Consider the following 22832-nt stretch of genomic DNA (forward strand, 5'->3'; position numbering starts at 1 on the left):
GCACTCCTGAGCTTCGTCTCCCTAGCAGAGTCCCAAAGCGGGGTCAGGGACGTAAATCCGCCCGCAATCACCTAAGATATCATCTAGTCATCGTACAACAGGTCCTTGACCATATACGGCCCATCCAGGCTGTAACCCATCCTCCGATAGTAGTCCCTCGTCCCCACGCCCGAAATGACCGCTATCCTTCCGCTCCCATGCTCTTCCCGCGCAATCCGCTCCGCCTCCTCCATAAGCAACGTCCCTATCCCCTGATGCTGAAACTTCTTGGGATCCCGCGAATGTACCGGTGCCGCCGTACCATACACGTGCAGCTCGCGGACGAGACTGCAGCCCCCTTTCATCCCGACCAGTTCTTTGCGGAACGTCCCCTCCTCGGAGCACTTGCGGAGACGGAGGAGACCGACGAGGATGTCTTGAGCGGGGTCTTCGTAGGAGAGGAAAGTCTCCCATCCGCCATTGGCGGCGTAGTCGCGCCGGAGGAGCTCGAGGTCTTGGGGGCGGATACGGTGATGGATCTCGTGTAGCTAGGGGTCAGCTAGACACCGAGGTTGGGGATGTCATAACTCACGCCGACCTCCCTATACCGTACATCTCTACACTCCGCCCCAAAGTCCTTCATCCTCGCCAGCGCCAACTCCCTCAGATTCCCATTCTCCACGCCCGACGAAACCAGCGGCATCGGGATATCCCTCTGCACCCGATACACCCTCGTCCATGGCGGCACCAGCGCCATGATTCTCGCCACAATATCCACCAGCGCGTTCGGGGGATAGTTCTTGTACTTTCCCGTCCGCCAAAGCTCATACAGTCCCGTCCCCCGAATCACGAGTGTCGGATACAGCTTGAGCCCGTCCGACCGGAATGCGGGGTTCTCGAAGAATTCCTGGAACTGCCATATATCCCGCTCGGCGCCGCAATTGGGAAGATCGGGCATCATGTGCGCGACAATCTTGTACCCGGCGTCCTTGCTCATGTGGAATGACTCGGAGACGGCGCGCACGGTATGGCCGCGATTGGTGTCCCGGGCGACGTCCTCGTAGACTGATTGAACACCGATCTCAAGGCGGGTGCAGCCGTACCGGAGCATCTGGCTCAGATGGGGGCGGAGACAGTAGTCGGGTCGAGTCTCGATGGTGATCCCGACACACTTGACCTTGCTCTGCTCCGAGAAGCTGCCTATCAGCTGTGTCCAGGGTGTAAGTTGGAGACACATACCGAACAGCCTCGTCTACATCCTCGCTGGTATGACCGCTCAGCGCGTTGTGTAGTCCGGCGATGAACTTGTGACGATAGTCCTCCGCCATAGACATGAAGGTACCGCCCATGATGCTGCTGGGTCAGCAAACTGCTCTTCCACGATCAATGGGAACAGCCAGAACAGCTCACATCATTTCCACCTTATCGACACTATGCCCTAGACCTCGGAGCTGGTCTACTCGTCCCCGAGTCTGCTCATATGGATCGTACCGAGCTCGGATCGCTCGCATTGAGGTAGGCTGCCGTGTCAGCTCCAGCTCTTCAAAAAGAGAACTCAGCTGTCAGCTCACCTCGTATCCTGTATACGACTGCGTCGAGTACTCGAAGTCTGAGTCCGGTCCTCCTGGGCAGTAACTACCAATCAGCCCTCCATCCCCTCTTTCTGATAGGATAGGTGTCCAGCTTACACGCAAATGTTCCCCGTCATGGCCACATGTGGACACCGATGCGGCTTGCACATGACCGCCACGACCGCCACCCCACTCGCCGTCCTGACGGGCTTGGCCCTTAGCCATCCTCTCAGCCGCTCCTTCCATTCCTCCGGCACCGCAGCGAGGACATCGGTGAGCCGAGGCACAGCGGAGAGGCTGTACTTTTTGGCATATTTCATGCGGAGGGTATTGAGATTTGGCGGGTCGGTCGATGTCTTTGAGGACGAGGAAGCATTGTGAGACGCGATGAGGTCTCTGACGATGGCTGATACGCAGAGGAGGTGTCGTTCTGCCTGTGTTTCGATCATCTTGGGCTGCTAGAGGACAACATATGGTACTTGTAGCATTGTCAACAGTTCTTCCACACCAGTGTTGGATCAAGAGGATCACTGAGCCAGGCACCGAGGAATGCCACGTCACTCAACCTCAACCTGCAAGCTGCCACCCGCCAAATTCCCCCAGCGTCTCTTCTCTTTCTTCTTCATATTTTCAATACAGAGACCCTGCACGACCCTCGTTCGCTACCTCTTGCTCACCCTCGCGGTGCGCGTAGAACGAGTCGACAGTCGCTCATCGTTAATACTCGAAAGTGGTCATCTCAGATCGAACTCGCCAAGGACGCTTCTTTGGCCCGCCGGGAGATTCATAATCTATGAGTTGGGGGGTCACATAGCTTCCTATATTGCTTGATGTCCTGTATGGATTGCTTGGCTACTTCGTCCCTAGCTAGAAAGGTCTGCGAAAAGAGGACCGAGCTAGGCTTCATCAGAAGGACCCAGCTGTAGCCTCTTCTGCGCGCGCTCTTTCGCTGTCATGAAGCTGCTCCTCCCTTGTGCTGCTTCGCCTGCCGTGGCAGGCCACATCTTCTTGTATCGAGGAGCCCAGGCTGCGCAGCAGGCGCTCGCTAGCTCCTGATGATAAGCATATGACGCGGACGCTGTCAGGTCTAGCTGCGAAGGTCTGGCCCGTGCCTGGCTCGGGCAGTGACGTAGCGACGTAACCGCTGGAATCCACGGCAATGACTCGGCGGGTCATCGCTCCAGCCTCTCTGTTATACCCCTGTCTCTCGGCTCGCTTCATCCTTTGTACAGCCTGCCCACTCTCCATCATCCCCATGTCCAAGATCCTAGCAAGATTCAAGCGCGCTGCCTCCACGTCGTCAGACGATACCCCTCCCAATATCTCCTCGCCCATCCCTATCCACTCGCGCTCTTCAGATCAAGGTTCAGGATCGGACGACGAGTCACACACCGTCCTTTCGTCCAATTCCCCTTCGCACTCCAAATCCAGCTCGCTCGGCCCTTCGTCTGGTCGCACGACCCTCTCCGGTAGTCACTTTATCGAAGAGTTTGGCGAAGGCAAAGCCCCACCGCTCTCTCCTCTCGGAAAACAGATTAGCGGGCAAAACATCGGGACTCTCACCCCGAGCCCAAGCAAGCACCTCGCGCTTGACCTGCCTGACTCAGCTAGCAAAGGGAGTCAGCCGTTCGGAACGCCCAAGCTCGTCCTTACCGATCCCGGGTCCAACAGTCCCCGCAGCTTCAGCTCGTCTCCAGGGAGAGACAGTCCAGACCGTAGATCTAAAGGCCTCGGTCTTGGATTAGGGACGCAAGCACACGAGCTTTACTCAACCTCATCGGTTAGTGGATCCACTCCCGACCTCGAGCTTGCGAGCTGACCAAGTAGGACTCATCAAACTCCATCCCCGACGAACCACTCACGGCAAAGCCGGAACCGCCCCTCGCGCCCCCTATCGCGCCTCGTCGTGATTCCAAGTCCAACATCTCGGTCGCATCAGCTCCTACCAACCTCTCTCCTCACACCTCCACCGCCCGCGACCCGTCGGATCTTAGCGTAGACCCGGAGACGCGCAAGGCACGCAGCAGCTCCATCATTTCGCGTTTGAAAGGCGGGTCCTCCCCCAAACTCTCGCCCACCCATCTTGACGTCAAGCCGGAAAAGGCCAGCAAGCGCAGTATGGACAAGGAGAAGCGTAGTCGGCGGATGTCGACGAGCTCGGGCAAAGCCAAAAGTATCGCTTCAGCCATCGTCGAGAAGGCCGGGCACAGCATCAGCGGTCTGGGTCACTCGTCTTCTACCCCTGACGACGCTCAGAGCAAACGTCATTCGCTTCGGAGCGCACACAATACCACCGGGGACAGTAGTTCGCGGTATGCGTATGACGATGACGAAGAGGACGAGGATGATTCGGGGAGCGAGCTGGATGATGACCTGCCGGTTACCGGGTTTGCGGTCGCGAGCAACAGACGGAATGCGGATTTCCATGCGTTGTTCCCGACTGTCGACGAGGGGGATTATCTCATCGAAGGTGAGCATTCGCCGTCAATGGTTGAGCTCTAGCTAATAGCAGACTACGGATGTGCGCTGTCCAAGGATATCCTTGTTCAAGGTCGGCTGTACGTCTCGGAGAACCACATCTGCTTCCACGCCAATATCTTTGGCTGGGTCACCGACGTAAGCCTCCGCTTGAGACCCCTGGAGAAGCTGAGCTGACGACGCAGGTCGTCGTACCTTTCAACGAGATCCGACTTGTCGAGAAGAAGATGACTGCCCTGGTCATTCCCAACGCTATCGGCATCTCGACCGGGAAGGAGAAGGTATGTCCATAATCAGGAGCACCACATTCCTATGCTGACGATCAGTACACCTTCGCCTCGTTCCTCTCGCGCGACACGACGTACGACGTCATGATGAATATTTGGCGGCTCTGCAATCCCAATGCCGTCATGTCGTCCCTCTCGCTCGCTACCACCTCTCGCCCCGCCTCTATTGCCGGGACGGACGCAGGCGACAGCCCCACGAACGAGACGGCCAAGGGCGCCGTGGATGGCGGGAAAGGGCACTCGCCGACCAAGTGCACATGCGGCAAGGATGGAAAGCACTACTCTGAGACTGCGCTGGAGACGACCCTGTCCAGCACGCCGGAGAAGATCTACAATTTGATGTTTGCGAGTGAATGGGTCAAGACGTTCCTCACTGAGGATCAGAAGTTGCGTGGTGAGCTACTTGCGCCTGATCGTGATGGGAAATGCAGCTGACGAATCAGAGCTGGAGATGTCGGACTGGAAGCCCATCAAGGAAGGCGATAAGCTCCTCACGCGCACCATGTCCTACATCAAGCCCCTGAACGGCTCCATTGGCCCCAAGCAGACCAAGTGCCACATCGTGGATGAGCAGGACCACTACGACGAGGACTCGTACATCAGTACCATCACTACCACCAAGACGCCGGACGTGCCTTCCGGCGGAGTGTTCAGCGTCAAGACCCGGACGTGTCTGATGTGGGCGGGTGCAAACTCGACCAAGGTGGTCGTGACGACTACGGTGGAGTGGACTGGGAAGTCCTGGGTCAAGGGTGAGTCGATTCGGCTGAGAGAAGAGCATTAGCTGATGGGCAGGTATCATTGAGAAATCCTGTATCGACGGGCAGAAGCAGTACCAGAACGATCTCGCCGCTGCCATTCGGAAGTACATGAAGGAGCACCAGACCGAATTCGGCGCGCCCGAGGGCGAAGGGGCGGACGACGACGACGCGACGGCCAAAGCTGTCGGTGCGGCGGACGGCGAGACGCAGACCGAGGCGGAGGCATACGCTGCCAAGAACCGCAAGAAGCGAATGGACGACGACAAGGGCTTCATCTCGGGCGGGATCGATACCGTCCTCGGCGGTTTCGGCGCTATCGGTTCCGGACTCTCCACGGTCTTTAGCAGCGTCGGGGACCTCCTTAGCGACTTGCCAGTCGGGAAGGAGGTCATTCTCGGGACGTTCATCCTTCTCTTGCTGGCGTCGAACGTGTATACCTACTTTGCGTTCAGGGAACGCGCGCCCGAACGGCTGGCAAGGAGGGCAGGGAGGGAGAATGAGCTGTCCGAGGTGGTCAGGCTGTTATTGGAGCAGTCGGGCGGAGTGAAGATGGGGCACAAGGGCCACGCGGATCCCCAGAGCGAGGTCAGCGAGTTGATGCGGATGCTGGATGATGTAGAGGGAAGGGCGGCCAGGTTGAGGAGCGCGGTGGCCAAGGCGGGTCAGCAGGTGGCGCATGCCGAGCTGGACTAGGGGTTTCGTCGGAGAAGGAGGGATTTTGTTTGTAGCAGCTATCATAATCTTGAGTGCTTTAGTTTCACGTATATTCACGACGTATGCAGAGAGTCCTAGTACAAACTGATTTACATGGCTACAACTCCGATTCCAGGTCCTCGGCCTTGCAAGCCCCCTCACCAAGCTACTTCTTCCCCTTCAGCTCCTCATTGATCTCTCCCAACCGCCGCTCCCACTCCCCCACCTCAGTTCCCAATACCCTCTCCAGCCTCTCCAGCTCACCGTCCAACTCCAGCACCTCCTCCTTGGTAGCTTTATCGTCCAGAACGGTCAACTGCCATCCTTGGCTCTGGGGCAATTGCTGCTCCGAGTCAAGAGCAGAGAGGGCAGAGGACATGCCGAGTCCCATACCCATACGCATGGCGTTGAGATTGAGAGAGGAGGTGGAGGCGAGTGGGGAGCCGGGGGCGGCAGTCTGAGACTCGCCTAGACGGAGGTGGCGATTATGGTATTTCAACAGGGATGGGCGGTGGCTCAAAAGTCAGCTGGACAACCTCCTCAGATCCAAGGTGATCATGTCGTTAACTCACGAGATAGTCACCAGCGTGACGCCCATACTCTTCGCATGCTCATACATCAACCCCTCGACATCTGACGACACCGCCGAGGTGCATTCGTCCAGGATAGCATAAGCTGGCCGGTGGTAGCTGGATTTATCAGCTTTCGGAAGCACCATCGTACGATCTGTACAGCTGAACTCACAACAGCCTAGCCATCCCCATCCGCTGCTTCTCTCCGCCCGACAAGACATCTTTCCATTCTTTGCGGGTCTCCCATCCCCCTTCACGCGCGGGCAGGTAGGCGAGGTGGACGTGCTCGAGGATATCGGCTAGCTCGGCGTCGGTGCGCCCGCGAGACTTCATCTCGGCGTATGTGTGCGGACTGGAATGTCAGCTGGTCTGCGTACGCACAGTATTGCCTGACCCACTAGATGACCCTGAGATATCAGCTATGTCCACGCAAGGAAAGCGCTCCAGATACTCGTAGCTGAACTTACTGATCCCGCAAACTGCCAATACTGAGGTATGGCCTCTGAGGCAAGAAGAAAATCCCTCCCTCGCCATGTAGTGGCCGCTCCATCAATCCCGACCAAACCGGCCAAAGCTGCGCCACTATCCGCGCGATAGATGTCTTGCCCACGCCACTGATCGAGTCAGCTCCGAGCTTTGGTATCGTGACAACACGAAGACGAGCCGAATCAAGGGAACTGACTTTGGTCCGGTAATGAGCGTATGTTGCCCCTTCTCTACCCTCAGATCCAAAATGCGAATCAACTCCTCTCCACCTCGTTCAGCCCCAGCTGCGCCTCCAGCGGGAGCTACGACCGGTACGCCCTTCAGCAGTAGATGATCCGCACCGAGGATGACTCGACCGGCAACTCCCGCCATATCGTAGAACTCCTACTCATATCAGCTGATTCAAATCCGCTGCCGAGCAGATAGCTGACCTGTTGAGGAGGAAGTGTTTCTGGCCGCGGGTTTGGTTGGTAGATCCCATTGTCGAGCGCATGAAGAGATGCGAGAAGCGAGTAGACTCGGCTCGTATATCCCGATAGCTCCGCTAGGTCCTTACCCGAGTACATGAGACGCCCACCGGCGTCCGCGAGAGAAAGCAAGAGCCGTCTGTTCGAGACGTAACCTACCAAGGGTCAGCTTGCCTTGACTCGGAACTGAATCGAGTTCTTTGAAGATCATAACTCACTCTCTGTCCGGTGCGCTACCTCATCCTGCAACCCTCCAGTCCGCACCTCACCATCCCGCTGAGCAGGGAACAAGATCGGGATCGACATCAACCCATAACCCACCGCCGACCACAGATACTTGATCACAAAGTCCTCCGTCATACCGTACGGTATCCGGACCTTGAAGACTGCATGGACGTGATGTTTAAGCTTTTGGTACGCTTCTGTCAGGATGGCCTTTTCTCTCGCGCCGCCGTTATAAAAGCTGGGGGTCAGCTTGATATTGGCTGCGTCAGAAGCCACTCTCAACTCACGCTACTTCTTCTCCATCCCTACCTATCCGGCCCAGGCCCGCGCGGTACTCTCCCTCCAGCCTCGCTTCGACTGCAGCCATCTTACCAAATGCCGGTGTCGCTTTACGGAGAATCCACGCCGTGAAGCCATAGTTGGCGAAGAGGCCTATTGTGCCGAGGGGTCCGAGGCCAGCCGCGAGCTGGGATGTGAAGATGACCATATCGAGGAAGGGCTTCCCCATGTTACCGCTGCGTAAGTCAGCTGGCTAGAACGCGGACCGCACTACTCAGCTTACTATAGTGCAGCCAGAGCGTCGCAGAATCTCGCGAGATCAGTAGTAATGAGCCTGAGTGTCAGCTTGAGCCCGTTTTTGCTTATAGTAAGGGATGTACTGGTCGGCCCCGCCCGCTGCAGCTTCTGACGCTTCGGCACCTCCCTTCTTCCCGTCTCCCGTCGGGGGTCCGGCAGAAACAGCGCCCAGACCCAGTCCAAACTTGTAGTAGTTCAGCTTGTCGTTCCTAGGCTGATCAGCTTCTGCATTCGACAGTCGGAGGTGCGAAGCTAGCAGCCTACAGGTAAAGATCATGTATATATCGGGTCAGATTTGTGCGGAAGGCCAAAGCAAGTTTGCGCTCCAAGAAGCGGATCTGTCACTGTCAGCTGTTTGCTTCATGACTATTTCGCCAATGGCGGTCACGCCAGCGGCTGAGCATACCATAGCATTGGTATATGTGCTTGGCAGTGCCAAAGCAAACCACCATCCCAGACCTCTGATGAAGCCTTTTCCGTTCGCAGAGACCTAGAACAGTCAGCTTTAAGAGCCATCAATGCTCTCGACAGCTGCGCTCACCAAGTCCCGCACAATCCGTCCATCTAGCCTAGCCACCATCACGCTCAATACCGTCCGTACTACCAAGAAGAAAGTATGCAGCGCAAGCAGAAGCGCCTCTTTCCCAGTTTTGCTGCGATCATCAGCTTACTCCTTCTGACCAAGTGGAGATGGAGTGAGCTGACCTCGGAAAAGCCACCCTCAGGACGGCGGCGAGCATGGACCAAAACCGCTTATTGACTCCGAGCTTCTCCCCTGGTCGGAGAGGGGGGAAGAGGGACAGGTGCTGCGCGTACAGCTCGGCCGGGGTGGGGGTTATGCGGACGCGTGATATCCGGCCGCGATGCGGGACTAGGAGCGTCCGGGAGGGACCAGCGGGATCGGGGATGTACTGAGTGAGTGAGCTTGGGCTTGTATAATGATCAGGCTAAAGCTAGCTCACCAAATCTACCATCTTCCGTTCCAGAGCCGGTGTGTTCCTCTACATCAGCTTGAGCCCATTCGGTCGTACAGCAGAGCACGTACAGAGGCGTTTCGAGCAGCTTCCGCCGCCTCTCTTCCCTCTCCTTAGCTTTTGCCTCCCGCCATGATCGCAATGATATCGCGTCCAACACGGCCTTGGAGGCGTCCGGCGCAGCGGACCTGCTGAGTGCTACCGCGATAAGCGCGACGATGAGTGCTTGGCGGCGGCGTGTGAAGCCTGGCGAAGTTGGAGGGTACAGAGCACGCGGGGACGACATCTTCCAGGCTCGATTGCGGAGTGCTCCAGCTCTGCCGATGTGTGTGTAGAGACTAGGCCGGCTGAGATACAGTCAGCACAGAGCTGAATGTCATGGTGAAGGTGGAGCGTGGACGAGGAATGCTGAGCCTTTCCGGCTCTCGTCACAGCCGACAAGTGAGGAATGCCGACCGTGGGAAAGTGAATTGCTTGGACCAAGATCCGGGTCCGAGCGCGTCCACCACCGCATTCCTCATTGACTTGAAGCTACTTGGCTCGCTTCCTCACCATACTCAACACCGTACCATGCCGCTATCTGACAAGGATACTACGCCGACGCCAGGCAGCTCGACCGTTGCTCCTCCGCCAGGAGCCAAGTATCGAGGCGCGGTGGTAGACGTAAGTCCTCCCTTCCCGCTCTCCCCTTCAAGTACCTCATCCCACGAGCTGATGGGCCAGGACCTGCAACTGCCGCCTGCTTTCTGCCTGCCTCATGAAGCTCCCCTAGCGGCTGCACTGGAAGCTGCATATGAGAGGGAGTTTGATCAACTACCGTGAGCTTCATCGATCCCCCTCGTTCAACTCGGTCCGGCTATGTCCGCTCCGTCATCAACCATGGCTGACAATGTGTAGAGTGCTAAGCGACCGCCGAAAACCCATCGGCTATCTCAACGTACCATCACTGAAGGAGAAGTACAAGCGAGGGGAAGCTCGGGACGATGATCAACTCTGTAAGCCCCATCTTGCCCGCCCCCAGGCGGATGTACATTTCCGCTGTGCGATCGAGCGGACCTCTCTCCGCGCTCCGGTCTGTGCCTGGACCCAACAAAGATCGACCCGGGGCCTCATGACAGTGACGCGGAGTCGCAGCTGATACTTCCGCAGACCGCCACACAACGCACTTCCCTCTCGCTTCCAAATCGCATCCCTACACCGTCATTACGCCCGATACGCCACTGGAGGAATTAGAGGAGTTCTTTCGATCAAAAGGTACCGAGTTTGCACTGGGTAAGTCGTCATCACCGTTTGCCTGGGTTTTGGCCCTCCGCCTGGACAATGCGGAAGTGGAGGAGAAGGAGTGCGGATAGGGATGGTGGGGATCAGTAGGCTTAAAGTGTATACCCGCTCATAAGCGTAATTGAGGGTACATGCTCCCTTCGTCAGACAAATCATGACGCAAGCTGCTTGGCGTGACGATGGGAGGGACTGGCCTCGTTTGGAGGTCCGGAAAGACTTGCCGATAGGCCTTGAGCTGATGCATCAGTGACAGACTATCAGCGCAAATGGGTGTTAGCGGTGGCGACTTTGACAGATCTCGAGGTGAGTGCCTCCGCGCGGGTGTGAGCGGTGGGTACGGGACTGATGGTAGACATTTGTCAAGCGGAGAGGATAGTATGTCTAGGAGGCACATCAGCCGAGTGGGCCGTGTAGTGATGAAAAGACTTCGCGTTCGTATGGGACCTCGAGGCAGGGCAACTGCGGCAGGTGTGCATGTGCCATAGTTTTGGTAACTCAAGTTTACGTCGCCGATCGAGGGTTTCGCTTGTGCCGCGACCAAAAAGTGCTGGAATCTGCGACCCTGCTCACGTTACCGGATCCAAAGTATATAAGCGAGTAACGTCGATCATCGGCTCTCCCGCCCGTCGCTGGGCAGTCGCGGGCTGTGTCAGTAACATCGCCTCGTCTGCATGCAAAAACCCAGACAAATCGAGACGGCCGTACTGCGCACATCCTGGGTCGCGGGAGACTAGTCTGTCCTCGCGCGTCTCGCTTGCAGTCGGATCAAACAGTAACCGTCAGGCGAGGTGTTTCAGACGCGCTAGGAGACCGCCTCCACCTGGCTTTTCAGATCTTAGTCTTCGGGAAGAGTTACCGATACCTTGTCTCCGAGCAAAGCCGACTGCGGACTTTGGCTACGGGCAAAGAGGACGCCTCGGCGCCGCCTCTGGAACATCTCCGAACTGAGTTAGTACCGGTACGATGTGTGCGGGGTACCCTAGCGCATGTGTGTGGAGTGTACCTTTCGCATAGATTGGGTTTGAGGGGGAGGAGATCCAAGCGCCCACTGCCGCTCAGCCAAACTGTACTCAGAATTCGCTTCAGCGGCACGGAGTGGAGTGGCTGACGCGCTGAGAGAGCTGGGCAAGCGCGACGAGAGCCTGGACGTCGGGTCAGCAGATGGCTTGGCGACCTGCGCTGTGGTCACTCTACGCTTCCCAGCCACCAGCTGACTGACTGCAGCGATGTGATCTTGCTTGAGATCTTGTCACCCGCTGCTGTCAGCAGGACGCCGTAAGCGTATCTTGCGGGAATGGGCCAGACCTTGTTACGGAAGAGGAGATCGGGGGCAAAACTGCTCGGGAGAAAGGCGGAGTTGATATCCGAAGTCTCCGGAGTTAGCTTAGGGCGGGGAGGGATGTCAGGGTTTCGGAGACCAGAGGGTCAGGGATTGTTTCAGGTTAGATGCAGCTGTGTGGTGCGTGCTCCTCTCGGAGATTGAGAGAATCAGGCCCCGGCGGTACGGTAAGGGAAGGTTAACTGAATCTCGTGTGGGCTTAGATCAAGTGTAGAGCGTGGGTGTGTTGGTCCATCCCTCCCCTCTTTCTCCCCGGATCACTCGTCTTGCTCGTCCGACCAATACCGGCCTAGCCAGTGGAGTACTATACATAAGGTAGACAGCCCCCCCATCAGTCCCATCGCCACATTTCTCATTCTATCTCGACTGTATCAACTTGTACTTTGCATCACACGACCGTTGCCACAGTACAAAAACAAAAACACACACCATCCCAACGCCCCAACTTAGCGTACATCGCCTATCCCAACCCGCCCCCCGCCCTCCGCCATGTCTCACACCTCGTCTGACTCTTCTCTGCTGCAGAGACATCGTCCTGTTAGCCTCCCCCCACAGCCCCAGTCACCCACCGACAGCCAAATCCTCGCCCAGCGTCTCCATCTCGAGACACACGAATCGAGGCATCTGCCCGAGACGTTCATCCCCACCGGCAGGTCCAGGAGCAGAGCCAACTGTAAGTTGCTACGTTCAATCGTGATGGGAACACTTTGGCTGATCCACCAGCTGGTTCCCACTCTGATCTTCCATCCCTCTACTCATCTGCCCTTCCCTCCCCATCCTTCCACCTCCAACAGCCCATCGCCTCCACCTCCTCAGGCATGGCATACCTCAACCAGGACCCCACATCCTCCATGTCGAACGATGTCGCTCACCCCAAGTTCGACACGGAGCGGTGCACATCCGCCAACCTAGTCGCTGTTCGGGACGGGTCCATTGGTCACGTGATCCCCCGGGAGCGGTGGCAGCCCGACTGTTCCTCTGCCCTCTGCAGCCAGCCCTTCTGCAGCACCATCTTCTCCCCTTCCGCATCCTACTTCTCCCTCGGCCCCCGGCGGCACCACTGTCGCAAATGCGGTCTCCTCTTCTGCTCCTCCCACTCCAACAACAAAGCTTTGCTTTACGACGCGGACCACAACCTCGTCAAGGAGCGCGTATGCGACATGTGCATCCACAAAGACTCGGACGAGGCGTCTCTCGCACCCCGTTCTCGCCGGCAGTCCGTCTCCTCCTTGGAATGTCGGACCGACTCGTCCCTGTCCGCGGAACACATCGTGACACCCTCGGAACTCTCCCTCTCCCGCACATCCACCCGCATGTCTGCCACTACCCCACGCACCCCCGGCGGCTCCCTAGCTCCCGTTCAGGGCTGGATGGACAAGGACGGCGTGCTCTCCCTCTACCCCCTCGCACTTCCCTCCGTCTCGCGCCAGTCAGCTGTACCTGCCGCACGGCCACTTTTCGCTCCATCCCAGGCGGCCATCAGAATCGCAAAAGAGAAGGAGGAGTATGTGGTCTACACTCTCAGGCAGAGGAGGCTAGGCAGGGAGCGCGAGGCCAGCTGGGAGAGCGAGCGGTCCAGGCGAGGCAGTATGGAGAGTGTAGAGGAGGAGGCGGTCGAGGTGCCCAAGAGGTCAAACTCGAGGGAGAGGATTGCGCAGTCATCATTTTGAGGAGGGTATCTGAGTAGTCATCAGTAGACGAGTTGATACAGTAACGATCTTGCTTGTTGTTTCCATAGATGTATAATGCTTCTCATGCCACCACCAACCATCGCTATAAGCTGCAGAGGAGTCCAGTCACCTTGACGTCTGATGACCAAACCTCCACTCGCAAAGTCCACCTTCGCGCTCGGTCGCGTTTCACTTTGCGTTTCTACATCAACTTCGATTCGCACCTCGTATACTTGCCACCTTGGTAACGGCGCTGGCTCGTCAACGCCATGGCGGGGATATACAGTGAGCTAAGCGGCTCAGAGTGATGGGCTTCCAGCTGACATAAACCAGATGGGCACCTCCTCGAATTCCCCCAAATTCGCGTTGACTGCTTCACCTCTCCCCGCCCGAATGAACCATACCAACTGCCCCATCTTCCCTCCGCCTCCTCCTCTCCCGGAACCTCTTCTTCGTCCCCAATCGGGACCTACGCTGCCCCAACAGCACAAATGAATCTCCTGACCCATGTCCACTCGGACCACCTCCTCGGCCTTTCCAACTCCTTCACAGGTCGTATCGTCTGCTCACCAGATACGAAGCGTATGCTTCTTCGTCTTGAAGCGGAGAAAGAGCGGGGATTCATGGTGGACGGTACGAGAGAGGTCATCAGGCGAAAGTATGACAAGTTGGCGCCTAGGCGGGAGAAGGTCGGGGAGGGGAAGAGGGAGCGCGAGCGCGTAGTGGACCAGATTGTGAGTCTGCTCGAAGCATCTCTGGGCGGGGTATGCCTGAGCCCAGGCCCAATCTGACTGTCTGCAGGAGGCTGTGCCTTTCGATGACCCTAGGCAGTATGATCTCGGATGCGATGAAGCTGGGAAAACAATCATTGTGACTATCACCTTACTCGACGCGAACCATTGTCCTGGATCGACAATGTGAGTCCCACTTCACCTCTGTCCAGCATCACCGAATGATGGCTACTGGAAGCTGATCTCTCAGGTTTCTTATAACCTCCCCTACGAAGGCTGTCCTGCATACTGGCGATATCCGGGCAGATAAGCTCTTCATGCGCACCCTGATGCGCAATCCAGCCATTCAGCAGTTCATCGCCCCGACCTCAAGCTTCTCTGCTCCCGGTCCAAGCACCCGCGTCAAGGTGGAAGAGGACCCGAAAGGGAAGGGGAAAGCTCTTGAGTCGGGGCCGGAGCAGGTGCGGAAGGGGAGTGGACGGAGAGTGTTGGACCGAATATACCTCGATACCAGCGCGTTGTGAGTTTTGTATCGCGCGGTAATGCTCGCCGTGCCAGAGCTGATCAAACAGTCTGGGAACAGGGGATATGCCGGATAAGGTCAGCTAATCGGCGCAGGGCCCTTGACCTCATTGGAACCGGTAGCTGATCAGGCAGGAAGAAGCTCTGCAAGATCTCCTGCAGCAAATGAGCCTGTATCCGCCTGATACAGTGTTCTTCCTCAACGTCTGGTGCTTTGGGTAAGCTCCCACCTCTGGATACATGAGGAGGTCCTGGACGGTACAGCTGACCGTCATAGCTGGGAAGATGTCGTGAAAGAGGTCGCCCGGCACTTTGATACTCAGGTCCACGTCGACCGGTACAAGAACAGTATCTACTCCGCGGTCCGGTCCGACCCCTTCCTGTCCGCCTGCACGACCACCGACCCCTCCGCCACCCGCTTCCACGCGTGCGAGCGGTGGGCAAAATGCGAAGCCTGTCGGACCTTCAACGCCCAGGGTGACCGGGTCTGGAACAAGGGCAAGCGGGTCGTACATGTGAACATGGTGGAAGTGAAGTCTGCGAGTTGGGTATTGGAGCGAGAGGCGTTCGTACGGACGCTCACGAGCGCGGCGATCGGGGAAGGAGACTGGCCTTTTAATATCGTGAGCTGTCACCTCTATCGCCGCGTCTCCGCTGGAGCGAGACCCAGCTGATCCTCAGCAATGCCCCATTGCCCGACACTCCCCCTTGCCCGAACTCCAGGCCCTTGTCCGTCTATTCCGACCTAACAATATCTCACCCAACACCCTCGTGCCCCAAACCAAAGGGCTCGACTACTTCCTCCTCCCTTCCTTGCTGGCGGACCACGTCGGCGAGGGAACGTACGACCGTATGATTCTCGAGCGGGACACGTACTTCTCCAGCAAGCCGCAATTCGGCTCTGCCTGGCTGAGTGAGATGCGGCAGCTGCAGGCGGCAGGGGTGGACCTGGCGAGGGAGCTCTTGGTGGAGATGGGCGGTTCGGAGAGGGATGATTATCTCCCCGGTTTGGATGGTATGGGGGTCGGTCAAGGCGGGCCACTAGGGGGTGGTGGGGGCACAAGGAGTGCACATACAACGGACCAGCTGTGGCGTGCTGGTGGGATAGGGGGCGGGATGTCAGCTGCGATCGGCGGACAGGCGGGCCGCGGATGGGATGGGGACATGGACGGGTACAGCACGGACGAGGAGAATAGGGGGAGGAACAAGAGGAGGCGGATGCGGGAGAGCTCACCGACGAGCGAATCCCAAGATGTCGAAATGTTGGCGGAGGTGAAAGTGGAAGAGGAGGATAGGGGCGTGGGGACGAAGGTGGAGGTTGTGGCGGTGCCGGCCAAGATGGCAGAGCTGCCGGCAGCGAGGAAGGAGGTGAAGAAGGTCGAGGCGAAGAAGGAGCCACCGACCAGAACGGCACCGGTCGTACTACAGATGGCGACGGTTCCCAAGAAGGCAGAGCCAGCTGCGGTCTCCAGGCAGGAGGTATCGAAGGTCGAGGTGAAGAAGGAGTCTCCGACCAGAAGGGCACCGGCCGTATCGCGTCCTTCGGTCTCACTTTCCGCTGCGACGTCGAGAGCCATCCTCCCTCGCTCGATCCCCAATTATCCCTCGCACACCTCGCAACTGTCGCCCATTACCAAGTTACCGAAGCTCGACATCAAGGTGGAGCGGGGAACGCAGCTGAACGGACACTCCGTTACATGCGTCAAGCCATCGGGCCAAGTCGCCAACGTCAAGGTGGAGCAGGAATCACAACCGAACGGTCGTCCCACCTCAGCGGCCGAAACCACCCCCACATCGGTCGCTTCACGTACCGCTACTCCTCCCGTCGTAACGGCACGTGTCAAGGTCGAAACGATTGATCCGGATCGTCGAGGGCGAAAGTCCGCTCCTCCCCTTGCACCCAAATACGCGGTAAATGCGCCACATATTCAGGCTTTGTTGGCGGCGAAGGCGGAAAGGGATGGTGCTTGAACGACAGGGTAGCAGCGGCAGTGAGTGGACGCTAGGGCAGGGCGGGCAAGTGGGGTTGAGTTTTTGTACAGTATAGCGGACATTCGGAAGGAATCTTCGGGTTGTACATAGCAGACAGTTGTATATAGGGGTCCCTACCAACATTATATGGTGTACATAGCGTCGAGTCAAATGGAGAATCTCCTCAAGTCCAGTCCGAGCGATGTACTCCTGGAATTGCGCTACCATGGGGCGTCAAACCTGCCATCCTCCACCGCCCCTCCCCTGTCCTTCCCGCCCATCTCCCCTCCCATCCCTCTCTTCCCCCTCGCCTTCCTGCCCCCAAGCGCCCTATACTGCTCCCTCGCAGCGACCTTCCGCTCCGTGCTCGTCATCCCCTCCCCTTCAGCCGGGGCCCACCTCGCCGCCCCCCCTGATCCCGCGCCCGCGTGCGCATGACCGTTACCCGTCGGCGTGCTTATTCCCGAGGTATGCAGACTCGCAATATCCACACGGAGCGGATCGATCTCTTCCTCCGCATTGGGATCGGAACGCTTGAGGGTGGTCCGGAAGGTGGATTTCCAGGCGCGCTTGGATTCCGCCTTGCTCCATTGGGGGACGGGGGAGGATGGGATAGGCGGGCGAGGGAGAGAGGCGAGACGAGGGGTCTTGTCGTATGGGTCGAAGAACTCAGGAGTGTCTGAGCCGGTCTTCCGGACTTTGCCTGCTGCGGTCTGGATGGCGGAGAGGGGGAGCGTGAGGGCGCGGTTCTGGAGGAACCAGACTGGAGCCCTCGTCAGCGTTGTCCTGTGTCATGATGGGTTTCAAGGGGTACATACCGTAGTTGAGCGTGGACGACTTGTGCCATCGCTTACACACTCTATCACACCGCGCAAGACTCCTCACGTCGAGTGACAAGAACACCCGTACAGCCAGATGAGTAGGCAACGTGCGTAACTATTCAGAGTCAGCCAAAGGTCTCCCTTCCCTGTTGGCTTCTCCCTTAATGAAGAAGACTTACGGGATCCTTGACTTTCCCCACTCGCTGGCCTAGTACCATCCCCTTGGCACCAACCGGCGTCCCCGGTCTCGTCCCTTTCCCTACCGAAATCATTTCCCTCCCAGCATCTCCTTTCCGACCCCTTACACCATCGGTCGCATCCGCCGCATCCTCGTCAGAATACTCGTCGCTCGAAAACTCGGGCGTCGTCGTCCCTTCCGACCCGGTCTGAGAAAGCGCGCGCGGGTGCCGGCGCGGGGACGAGGGGACCGAGAGGGTGGAAGGGGTAAGCGAGGGGTCGCGAGCCTGTTGTGAGACTTTGAGATTTTGGAGTGCTGTTTGGAGCAGCGATGTGGTGGACATCTTTGATGAAGGGACTTCGATTGTATTGGGATGAATTCGAGATGGGGATGTGAATGTAGACGATGATTGGATGGGGTTGGCTTGTATATAGGCAATAAGGTGGCGGGCTTACTGTTCTTGCCCCTGCATTAAAATATAGTGTAGCGGAGGGGCGCGGCGGCGGAGGTGGAGGTGAAAGGATGACGTCACCACTACGGGCAGCTGACCACAACCTCCGACCTATCACATTGGAAGCTTTGACGGGGTAGCGGTGATGCGCAGGCAGTATGTTGAGTAGGGTTTTTCGGACCTGGAGAGGTCCTGCATATTGCACCGCTACACAGAGGGCAACAGACAGCTAGTCAAGCACAAGCTGCATGTGTTTCCAGGCTATCATTTCCAAGCTCTACTTCCTGCTCTTCTCGACACGCAACATCCCACTTTAAGCGTTGTAGGTAGACGACGAGACCTTTTTATGTCAGCTTCTTGTCCCTGCATAGCCGATCCCAATGACCACAGAAACTTACGTTACCCGAAGTCGCGGTCCACTTGATGTGGATGTCCTGGCCGGCCTGGAGACGCTCGTTCTCCATTCCGGGGCGGACACGGAAGGTGTGGGCGCCGAAGTAGTCACGCTGGGCCTGGATGAGGTTGGCGGGGAGGGTCTCGGTCCTGTAGCCGTCGAAGAAGGACAGCTGATATGTCAGCTCGAATCTTCATTTCGCGCCAATCCTGGAGAGCGGGGAAACTCACCGCAGTGGTGTGGGCCGAGATGGGGATACCCCAGAGAGTAGACTGGGCAACCACGCGCCTCCATCCGGGCTGGGCCTTGGCGATGGCCTTGAGGAAGAAGGGGCTGAGAAGCAAGTTCTCGAGGTCGGGGTTCTCACGGTAGGCCGAGGTGATGTCGGAAAGGAAGACCGACTATTGATGTCAGCTAAAGAGCACTCGACTCAAGGGGACTCCTCAGTTTACCTTGATGATGCATCCACCACGCCACATGGCCGCGATACCAGAGTTGTTGAGCTTCCAGTTGTTGACCTTGGCAGCCTCACGCATGAGCATGAAGCCCTGGGCGTACGAGATGATCTTGGAGGCGTAAAGAGCCTGCTCAAGGTCGCTGGTATGTCAGCTTGCAATTCATACCGTTTGATCCGTTGAAACCTACTCAATGAACTGTTGCTTGTCGCCCTTGAACTCCTCACGAGCAGGAGCCTGGATCAACTTGCTAGCGCGGACACGCTCCTCCTTGAGGGACGAGAGGCACCGGGCGAACACAGCCTCGCCGATAAGCGTGACGGGCATTCCGTAGTCGAGGGCGTCAATGGCGGTCCACTTTCCGGTACCCTTCTGTCCAGCGGCGTCGAGGATCTTGGAGACCATCGGCTTTCCGTCGTCGTCGTTGAAGCGGAGAATGTCACGGGTGATCTGGATGAGGAAAGAGTCGAGGACACCCTCGTTCCACTAGACTTGTAAGCTTGTGCTGCCACGACTGCGCAAGATCTAGCTCACCTTCTCGAAGATGTCACCGATCTCCTTCTCGTCGCAGCCAAGACCCCTCTTAAGGATGTCGTAGGCCTCAGCGATGAGCTGCATGTCTCCGTACTCAATACCGTTGTGCACCATCTTGACGTAGTGGCCGGAACCTGAGGGTCAGCTTTTAGCGTCAACCGTCGAAAGCTCGGGTGCGAGCAGACTAACCGGTCTGACCGACCCAGTCGCAGCACGGCTCGCCCTCGGCCTGAGCAGCGGTCTTCTCTGCCGAAATCAGCTCATCTCCTTGCCCTTTTCTGATCTAGACTCACGGAAGATTTCCTTGATGTGGGGCCAAGCGGCGTCCGAACCACCGGGCATCAAACTGGGCCCGTTCCTCGCGCCCTCCTCACCACCGGACACACCGGAACCGACGAAAAGCAGGCCCTTGGCCTCGAGCTCCTTGGTTCGGCGGATAGAGTCGGGGTAGTGCGAGTTACCACCGTCAATGACGATGTCACCCTTCTCGAGGTGGGGCTCGAGCTGGGAGATGAAGTCGTCGACGGCCTGGCCGGCCTTGACGAGGAGGATGATACGACGGGGAGACTTGAGCTTGGAGCAGAGCTCCTCGACCGAGTGGGCGCCAATGATGTTGGTGCCTGAATGTCAGATGTGCCTTCATCGTGAAATCGGTCAGCTCACCCTTGGCCTCGTTCGCCAAGAAGGCGTCGACCTTGGAGGTGGTTCTGTCAATCAGCTCGGTCCTCCTCGATCTTAGGTAGAGAGACATACCGGTTGTAAGCGCAGACCTTGAAGCCCTTGTCGTTCATGTTGAGGATCAAGTTCTGGCCCTATTTGTTTAAATCGCAAGAGGTAGAGATTAGAGACGAATCGAGAAGAAGAGGAACGTGTCAGCGATGTCCTTTGGGTGGTCGTCAAGACTTCGGTGAGTAGCATACCATGACGGCGAGACCGATAAGACCGACATCAGCGCTGCAGGGTCAGCGAAGCGCTCTTCAAGTTGCTGATCGTATATCTATGGGGTCCGACGGCGCTCCTGCTGCAAATGCTCGTGCACGGCAGTCGAACGATGGGACCCGTCTTCCCTCGTCATCGACATTCCTGCCCCCTGCCCTCTTTCCCTAACCTCGGATCACAAGACTCACAGTTCGGAAGACATCTTGGTACGTGTAGTGGGTGTATGTAGGAGTGTCGGGATAAGAGGGATGCTATAGAGCTTTTGAAGAAAAGGTAGAAGAGAGAAAGTCAGCAAGGTGGATATGGCTGGGCTGGGGGGGATACGAAACGCAGCCAGCCAAAGCAAGAACCCTGAATTCGGCCGGTCAGCCAATTTTGATCCCGCTAATACCTATTACGCGGCTAAATGTGGCATTTCACGGCGTAATTGGGTAGAGGAAAAGGGAGGGGGCTCTACATGAGTTGTCTGCTCGCTATATGCTCGGAGTCTGCTCGGTACATGACTGAATGTGCTGCTAGGGAGGGGGAGGGCTGGGGCATCTCTGAGCTTCCAGAAAACTCAAGAGCGCTGAAAAAGTCGCCGCCGTCCGGGAAGCCGGTCCGACGGTCCGGATGAGGAATTCTGTCTTGGGTGTTGCGGCATCGCAAGTGGGTCAGCGCAAGGCTGTAAGGGGATCATGGAGGACACCTCTGAGCGATGCCTAGTTGAGTACATATACAACGGCTCGTCTAGCTATACAATCTCCCGCTACCCTCGTACCGATCTCCCCATACTGCCGCCGAGGTCATATAGGGTTCCCATCGATATCTATTCTTCCCAGCTGATCAATGTCCTGGTGCTCGTGCTTCATCATCAGCTTGCTTGACCCCTGATCAAGCTGAATACTCACCCATTCCTTGACCGCCTGCTCGATGTATGGCTGGATATCATACACATCCTTCTCTCCTGTTCCTTCCCCTTCATGCTCCGCCCCCAGATGCCTCGCCTCGCCCATAGCCACATCCCTCACCGCCTGCGCCAACACCTGCGTATGAGACGCCGCTTCCTCCTCTTGCGTTCTATCCTCCTCTCCTGCTTCTTCTACCTCCACCGCATGCCCATCGCCTCCGCTCCCTGACGCCGCGGCACCCAATGGCCCTCCGCGCTTCGCGACCTCCCCTTCAATCGCCGCTCTTCTCACCCCCAACTCGGTCGTCTCCCCCTTCAACAACCCCAGGACAGAAGTCATCGCCGCCTCCTGAGCTCGCAAGACGCTCATACTCGCATACTTCTCTACCAATTGCCGACGGACCAGAATGACCTCCTCAGGCGACGGGGTACCGCGGATCCCCTCCAACTCGATCTGCTTCTCCAGCAGCGCAGATTTGGCTTGGAGAAGCTCGTACCCGAGTTTGAGCGTGTATGCGCGGTCGATGCCTATGTCTTCTGGGTCGAGAATAGGAGCGGGGACAGGTGGACGGGGAAGGAGGAGACCAGGGGTAGGTTCAGGGTAGTTGTCGATCGCGCCGGGGTTGGATTGGAGGGCCGTAAGCCGGGCGCGAAGTCGTTCATTCTCTTTCCTCAGGGCTGTGACTTGCTGCTCTGTGCTATCTCTTCTCTTGTCAGCTGTGTCTAATCTTCCCAAGAGTATACAAAGAGCTCACAATGTTTGCCTCTTCTTAGCCCTGCTCCTCTCCGCCGCCTTCCGATTATTATCCTTCATCCGCCTCTTCTTTTCCTCCGACGTCAATCCCGACGATTTCCGCCTTGAAGACGGACCCGCCTCGTCCCCACCTGGCATCCACATTTCCCTCATCTCCCCATCCATCAGACTCGCCCCCTCCTGTCCCGTTCCCTCCTCATGCATATTGTCCTCCTGCTCCTGCTGATCTTGATGTGGATCAGGCAAGAACTCCCCCTCCTCATCCTCCTGCATGACGACTTCGGAGTGTCCGTACTCTTGCCCGTGCTCTTGCTCGACGCCTTGTCCGTGCTCGTCCATATGATGTTGCTCCTCATGCTGTTGCTGTTGGAGCTGTTGCTCCTCTTGCTGTAGCTGAGGATCAAGATGGAGCTGATGTTCCTCCGCAAGTGGAATATGTTCCCTGACGGGCGAGGGGAACTCGGATCCAATAGCGTCGATGTCTGCTGCTGAGAGTTGTAGCTCATGATGATCTGAGTGAAAGTCGTCTAGGATGTAATTGTCCATGGTGGATGGTTGGGTGGACCTGTGTAGTGGAGGTTGTAGATGGTGATGTGGTGTATATGGGCAAGTGATATGATAGGCCACCCCAAAAAAGCATGAGGTGGCGACAAGGATGTTTTGAAAGGCCAAATATCTAAAAGCTACCCCCGTTTAACGAGGCATGGAGACCCCACATCACATACCTGCGTCATGGGCATCGATCTCGCTCTGGGGCAACGTTCCTAAGGTACAGTACATCATCTACAGCTTACTCAAGTACTTCCTCTCACTTACACACTACAACTCACATCT

The 22832-nt window shown here is 57.4% G+C and overlaps 9 protein-coding genes across 9 annotated transcripts; 4 read left to right on the forward strand and 5 right to left on the reverse strand.

The window, feature by feature from the left end:
- Positions 1 to 83: 83 nt before the first annotated feature.
- Positions 84 to 1999, reverse strand: MKK02DRAFT_25413 (Pol II transcription elongation factor; the record flags this gene model as incomplete). The annotated part of the gene is made up of 6 exons (XM_053087035.1): positions 84 to 527; positions 572 to 1175; positions 1219 to 1332; positions 1390 to 1499; positions 1551 to 1614; positions 1668 to 1999. The coding sequence occupies 6 exons, from the start codon at positions 1997 to 1999 to the stop codon at positions 84 to 86; spliced, it is 1668 nt and encodes a 555-aa protein (XP_052945605.1).
- Positions 2000 to 2805: 806 nt separating this feature from the next.
- On the forward strand, positions 2806 to 5769 carry MKK02DRAFT_26724 (uncharacterized protein; the record flags this gene model as incomplete). The annotated part of the gene is made up of 7 exons (XM_053087247.1): positions 2806 to 3330; positions 3468 to 4020; positions 4060 to 4166; positions 4214 to 4309; positions 4355 to 4709; positions 4759 to 5067; positions 5111 to 5769. The coding sequence occupies 7 exons, from the start codon at positions 2806 to 2808 to the stop codon at positions 5767 to 5769; spliced, it is 2604 nt and encodes an 867-aa protein (XP_052945606.1).
- Positions 5770 to 5935: 166 nt separating this feature from the next.
- MKK02DRAFT_44525 (putative ATP-binding cassette transporter) lies at positions 5936 to 9355 on the reverse strand (the record flags this gene model as incomplete). The annotated part of the gene is made up of 17 exons (XM_053092971.1): positions 5936 to 6284; positions 6342 to 6458; positions 6514 to 6693; positions 6740 to 6748; positions 6809 to 6955; positions 7024 to 7211; positions 7259 to 7449; positions 7513 to 7757; positions 7807 to 8034; positions 8082 to 8132; positions 8179 to 8304; positions 8360 to 8433; positions 8502 to 8585; positions 8637 to 8748; positions 8801 to 9006; positions 9058 to 9094; positions 9141 to 9355. 17 exons carry the CDS (start codon positions 9353 to 9355, stop codon positions 5936 to 5938), a joined length of 2559 nt encoding a protein of 852 aa, XP_052945607.1.
- Positions 9356 to 9639: 284 nt separating this feature from the next.
- Positions 9640 to 10726, forward strand: MKK02DRAFT_44526 (uncharacterized protein; the record flags this gene model as incomplete). Its single annotated transcript, XM_053092972.1, has 6 exons — positions 9640 to 9732; positions 9793 to 9887; positions 9967 to 10064; positions 10219 to 10341; positions 10598 to 10653; positions 10703 to 10726. 6 exons carry the CDS (start codon positions 9640 to 9642, stop codon positions 10724 to 10726), a joined length of 489 nt encoding a protein of 162 aa, XP_052945608.1.
- Positions 10727 to 12178: 1452 nt separating this feature from the next.
- Positions 12179 to 13359, forward strand: MKK02DRAFT_26336 (uncharacterized protein; the record flags this gene model as incomplete). The annotated part of the gene is made up of 2 exons (XM_053087175.1): positions 12179 to 12362; positions 12413 to 13359. The coding sequence occupies 2 exons, from the start codon at positions 12179 to 12181 to the stop codon at positions 13357 to 13359; spliced, it is 1131 nt and encodes a 376-aa protein (XP_052945609.1).
- Positions 13360 to 13628: 269 nt separating this feature from the next.
- On the forward strand, positions 13629 to 16583 carry MKK02DRAFT_44528 (uncharacterized protein; the record flags this gene model as incomplete). Its single annotated transcript, XM_053092973.1, has 8 exons — positions 13629 to 13644; positions 13693 to 14093; positions 14140 to 14276; positions 14341 to 14610; positions 14663 to 14690; positions 14748 to 14830; positions 14890 to 15235; positions 15294 to 16583. The coding sequence occupies 8 exons, from the start codon at positions 13629 to 13631 to the stop codon at positions 16581 to 16583; spliced, it is 2571 nt and encodes an 856-aa protein (XP_052945610.1).
- Positions 16584 to 16804: 221 nt separating this feature from the next.
- Positions 16805 to 17925, reverse strand: MKK02DRAFT_24998 (uncharacterized protein; the record flags this gene model as incomplete). Its single annotated transcript, XM_053086968.1, has 4 exons — positions 16805 to 17346; positions 17402 to 17519; positions 17584 to 17680; positions 17747 to 17925. 4 exons carry the CDS (start codon positions 17923 to 17925, stop codon positions 16805 to 16807), a joined length of 936 nt encoding a protein of 311 aa, XP_052945611.1.
- Positions 17926 to 18377: 452 nt separating this feature from the next.
- On the reverse strand, positions 18378 to 20557 carry MKK02DRAFT_36869 (putative Phosphogluconate dehydrogenase; the record flags this gene model as incomplete). Its single annotated transcript, XM_053089511.1, has 11 exons — positions 18378 to 18599; positions 18658 to 18828; positions 18880 to 19024; positions 19073 to 19368; positions 19417 to 19550; positions 19606 to 19662; positions 19710 to 20036; positions 20080 to 20123; positions 20170 to 20228; positions 20337 to 20370; positions 20544 to 20557. 11 exons carry the CDS (start codon positions 20555 to 20557, stop codon positions 18378 to 18380), a joined length of 1503 nt encoding a protein of 500 aa, XP_052945612.1.
- A 583-nt stretch (positions 20558 to 21140) lies between these two features.
- On the reverse strand, positions 21141 to 22544 carry MKK02DRAFT_33172 (uncharacterized protein; the record flags this gene model as incomplete). Its single annotated transcript, XM_053088665.1, has 3 exons — positions 21141 to 21200; positions 21246 to 21948; positions 22000 to 22544. 3 exons carry the CDS (start codon positions 22542 to 22544, stop codon positions 21141 to 21143), a joined length of 1308 nt encoding a protein of 435 aa, XP_052945613.1.
- Between the last annotated feature and the right edge of the window lie 288 nt (positions 22545 to 22832).

Source organism: Dioszegia hungarica (genome assembly GCF_025882075.1).
Source record: "Dioszegia hungarica strain PDD-24b-2 chromosome Unknown MKK02contig_8, whole genome shotgun sequence".
NCBI classification, from domain to species: Eukaryota; Fungi; Basidiomycota; class Tremellomycetes; order Tremellales; family Bulleribasidiaceae; genus Dioszegia; species Dioszegia hungarica.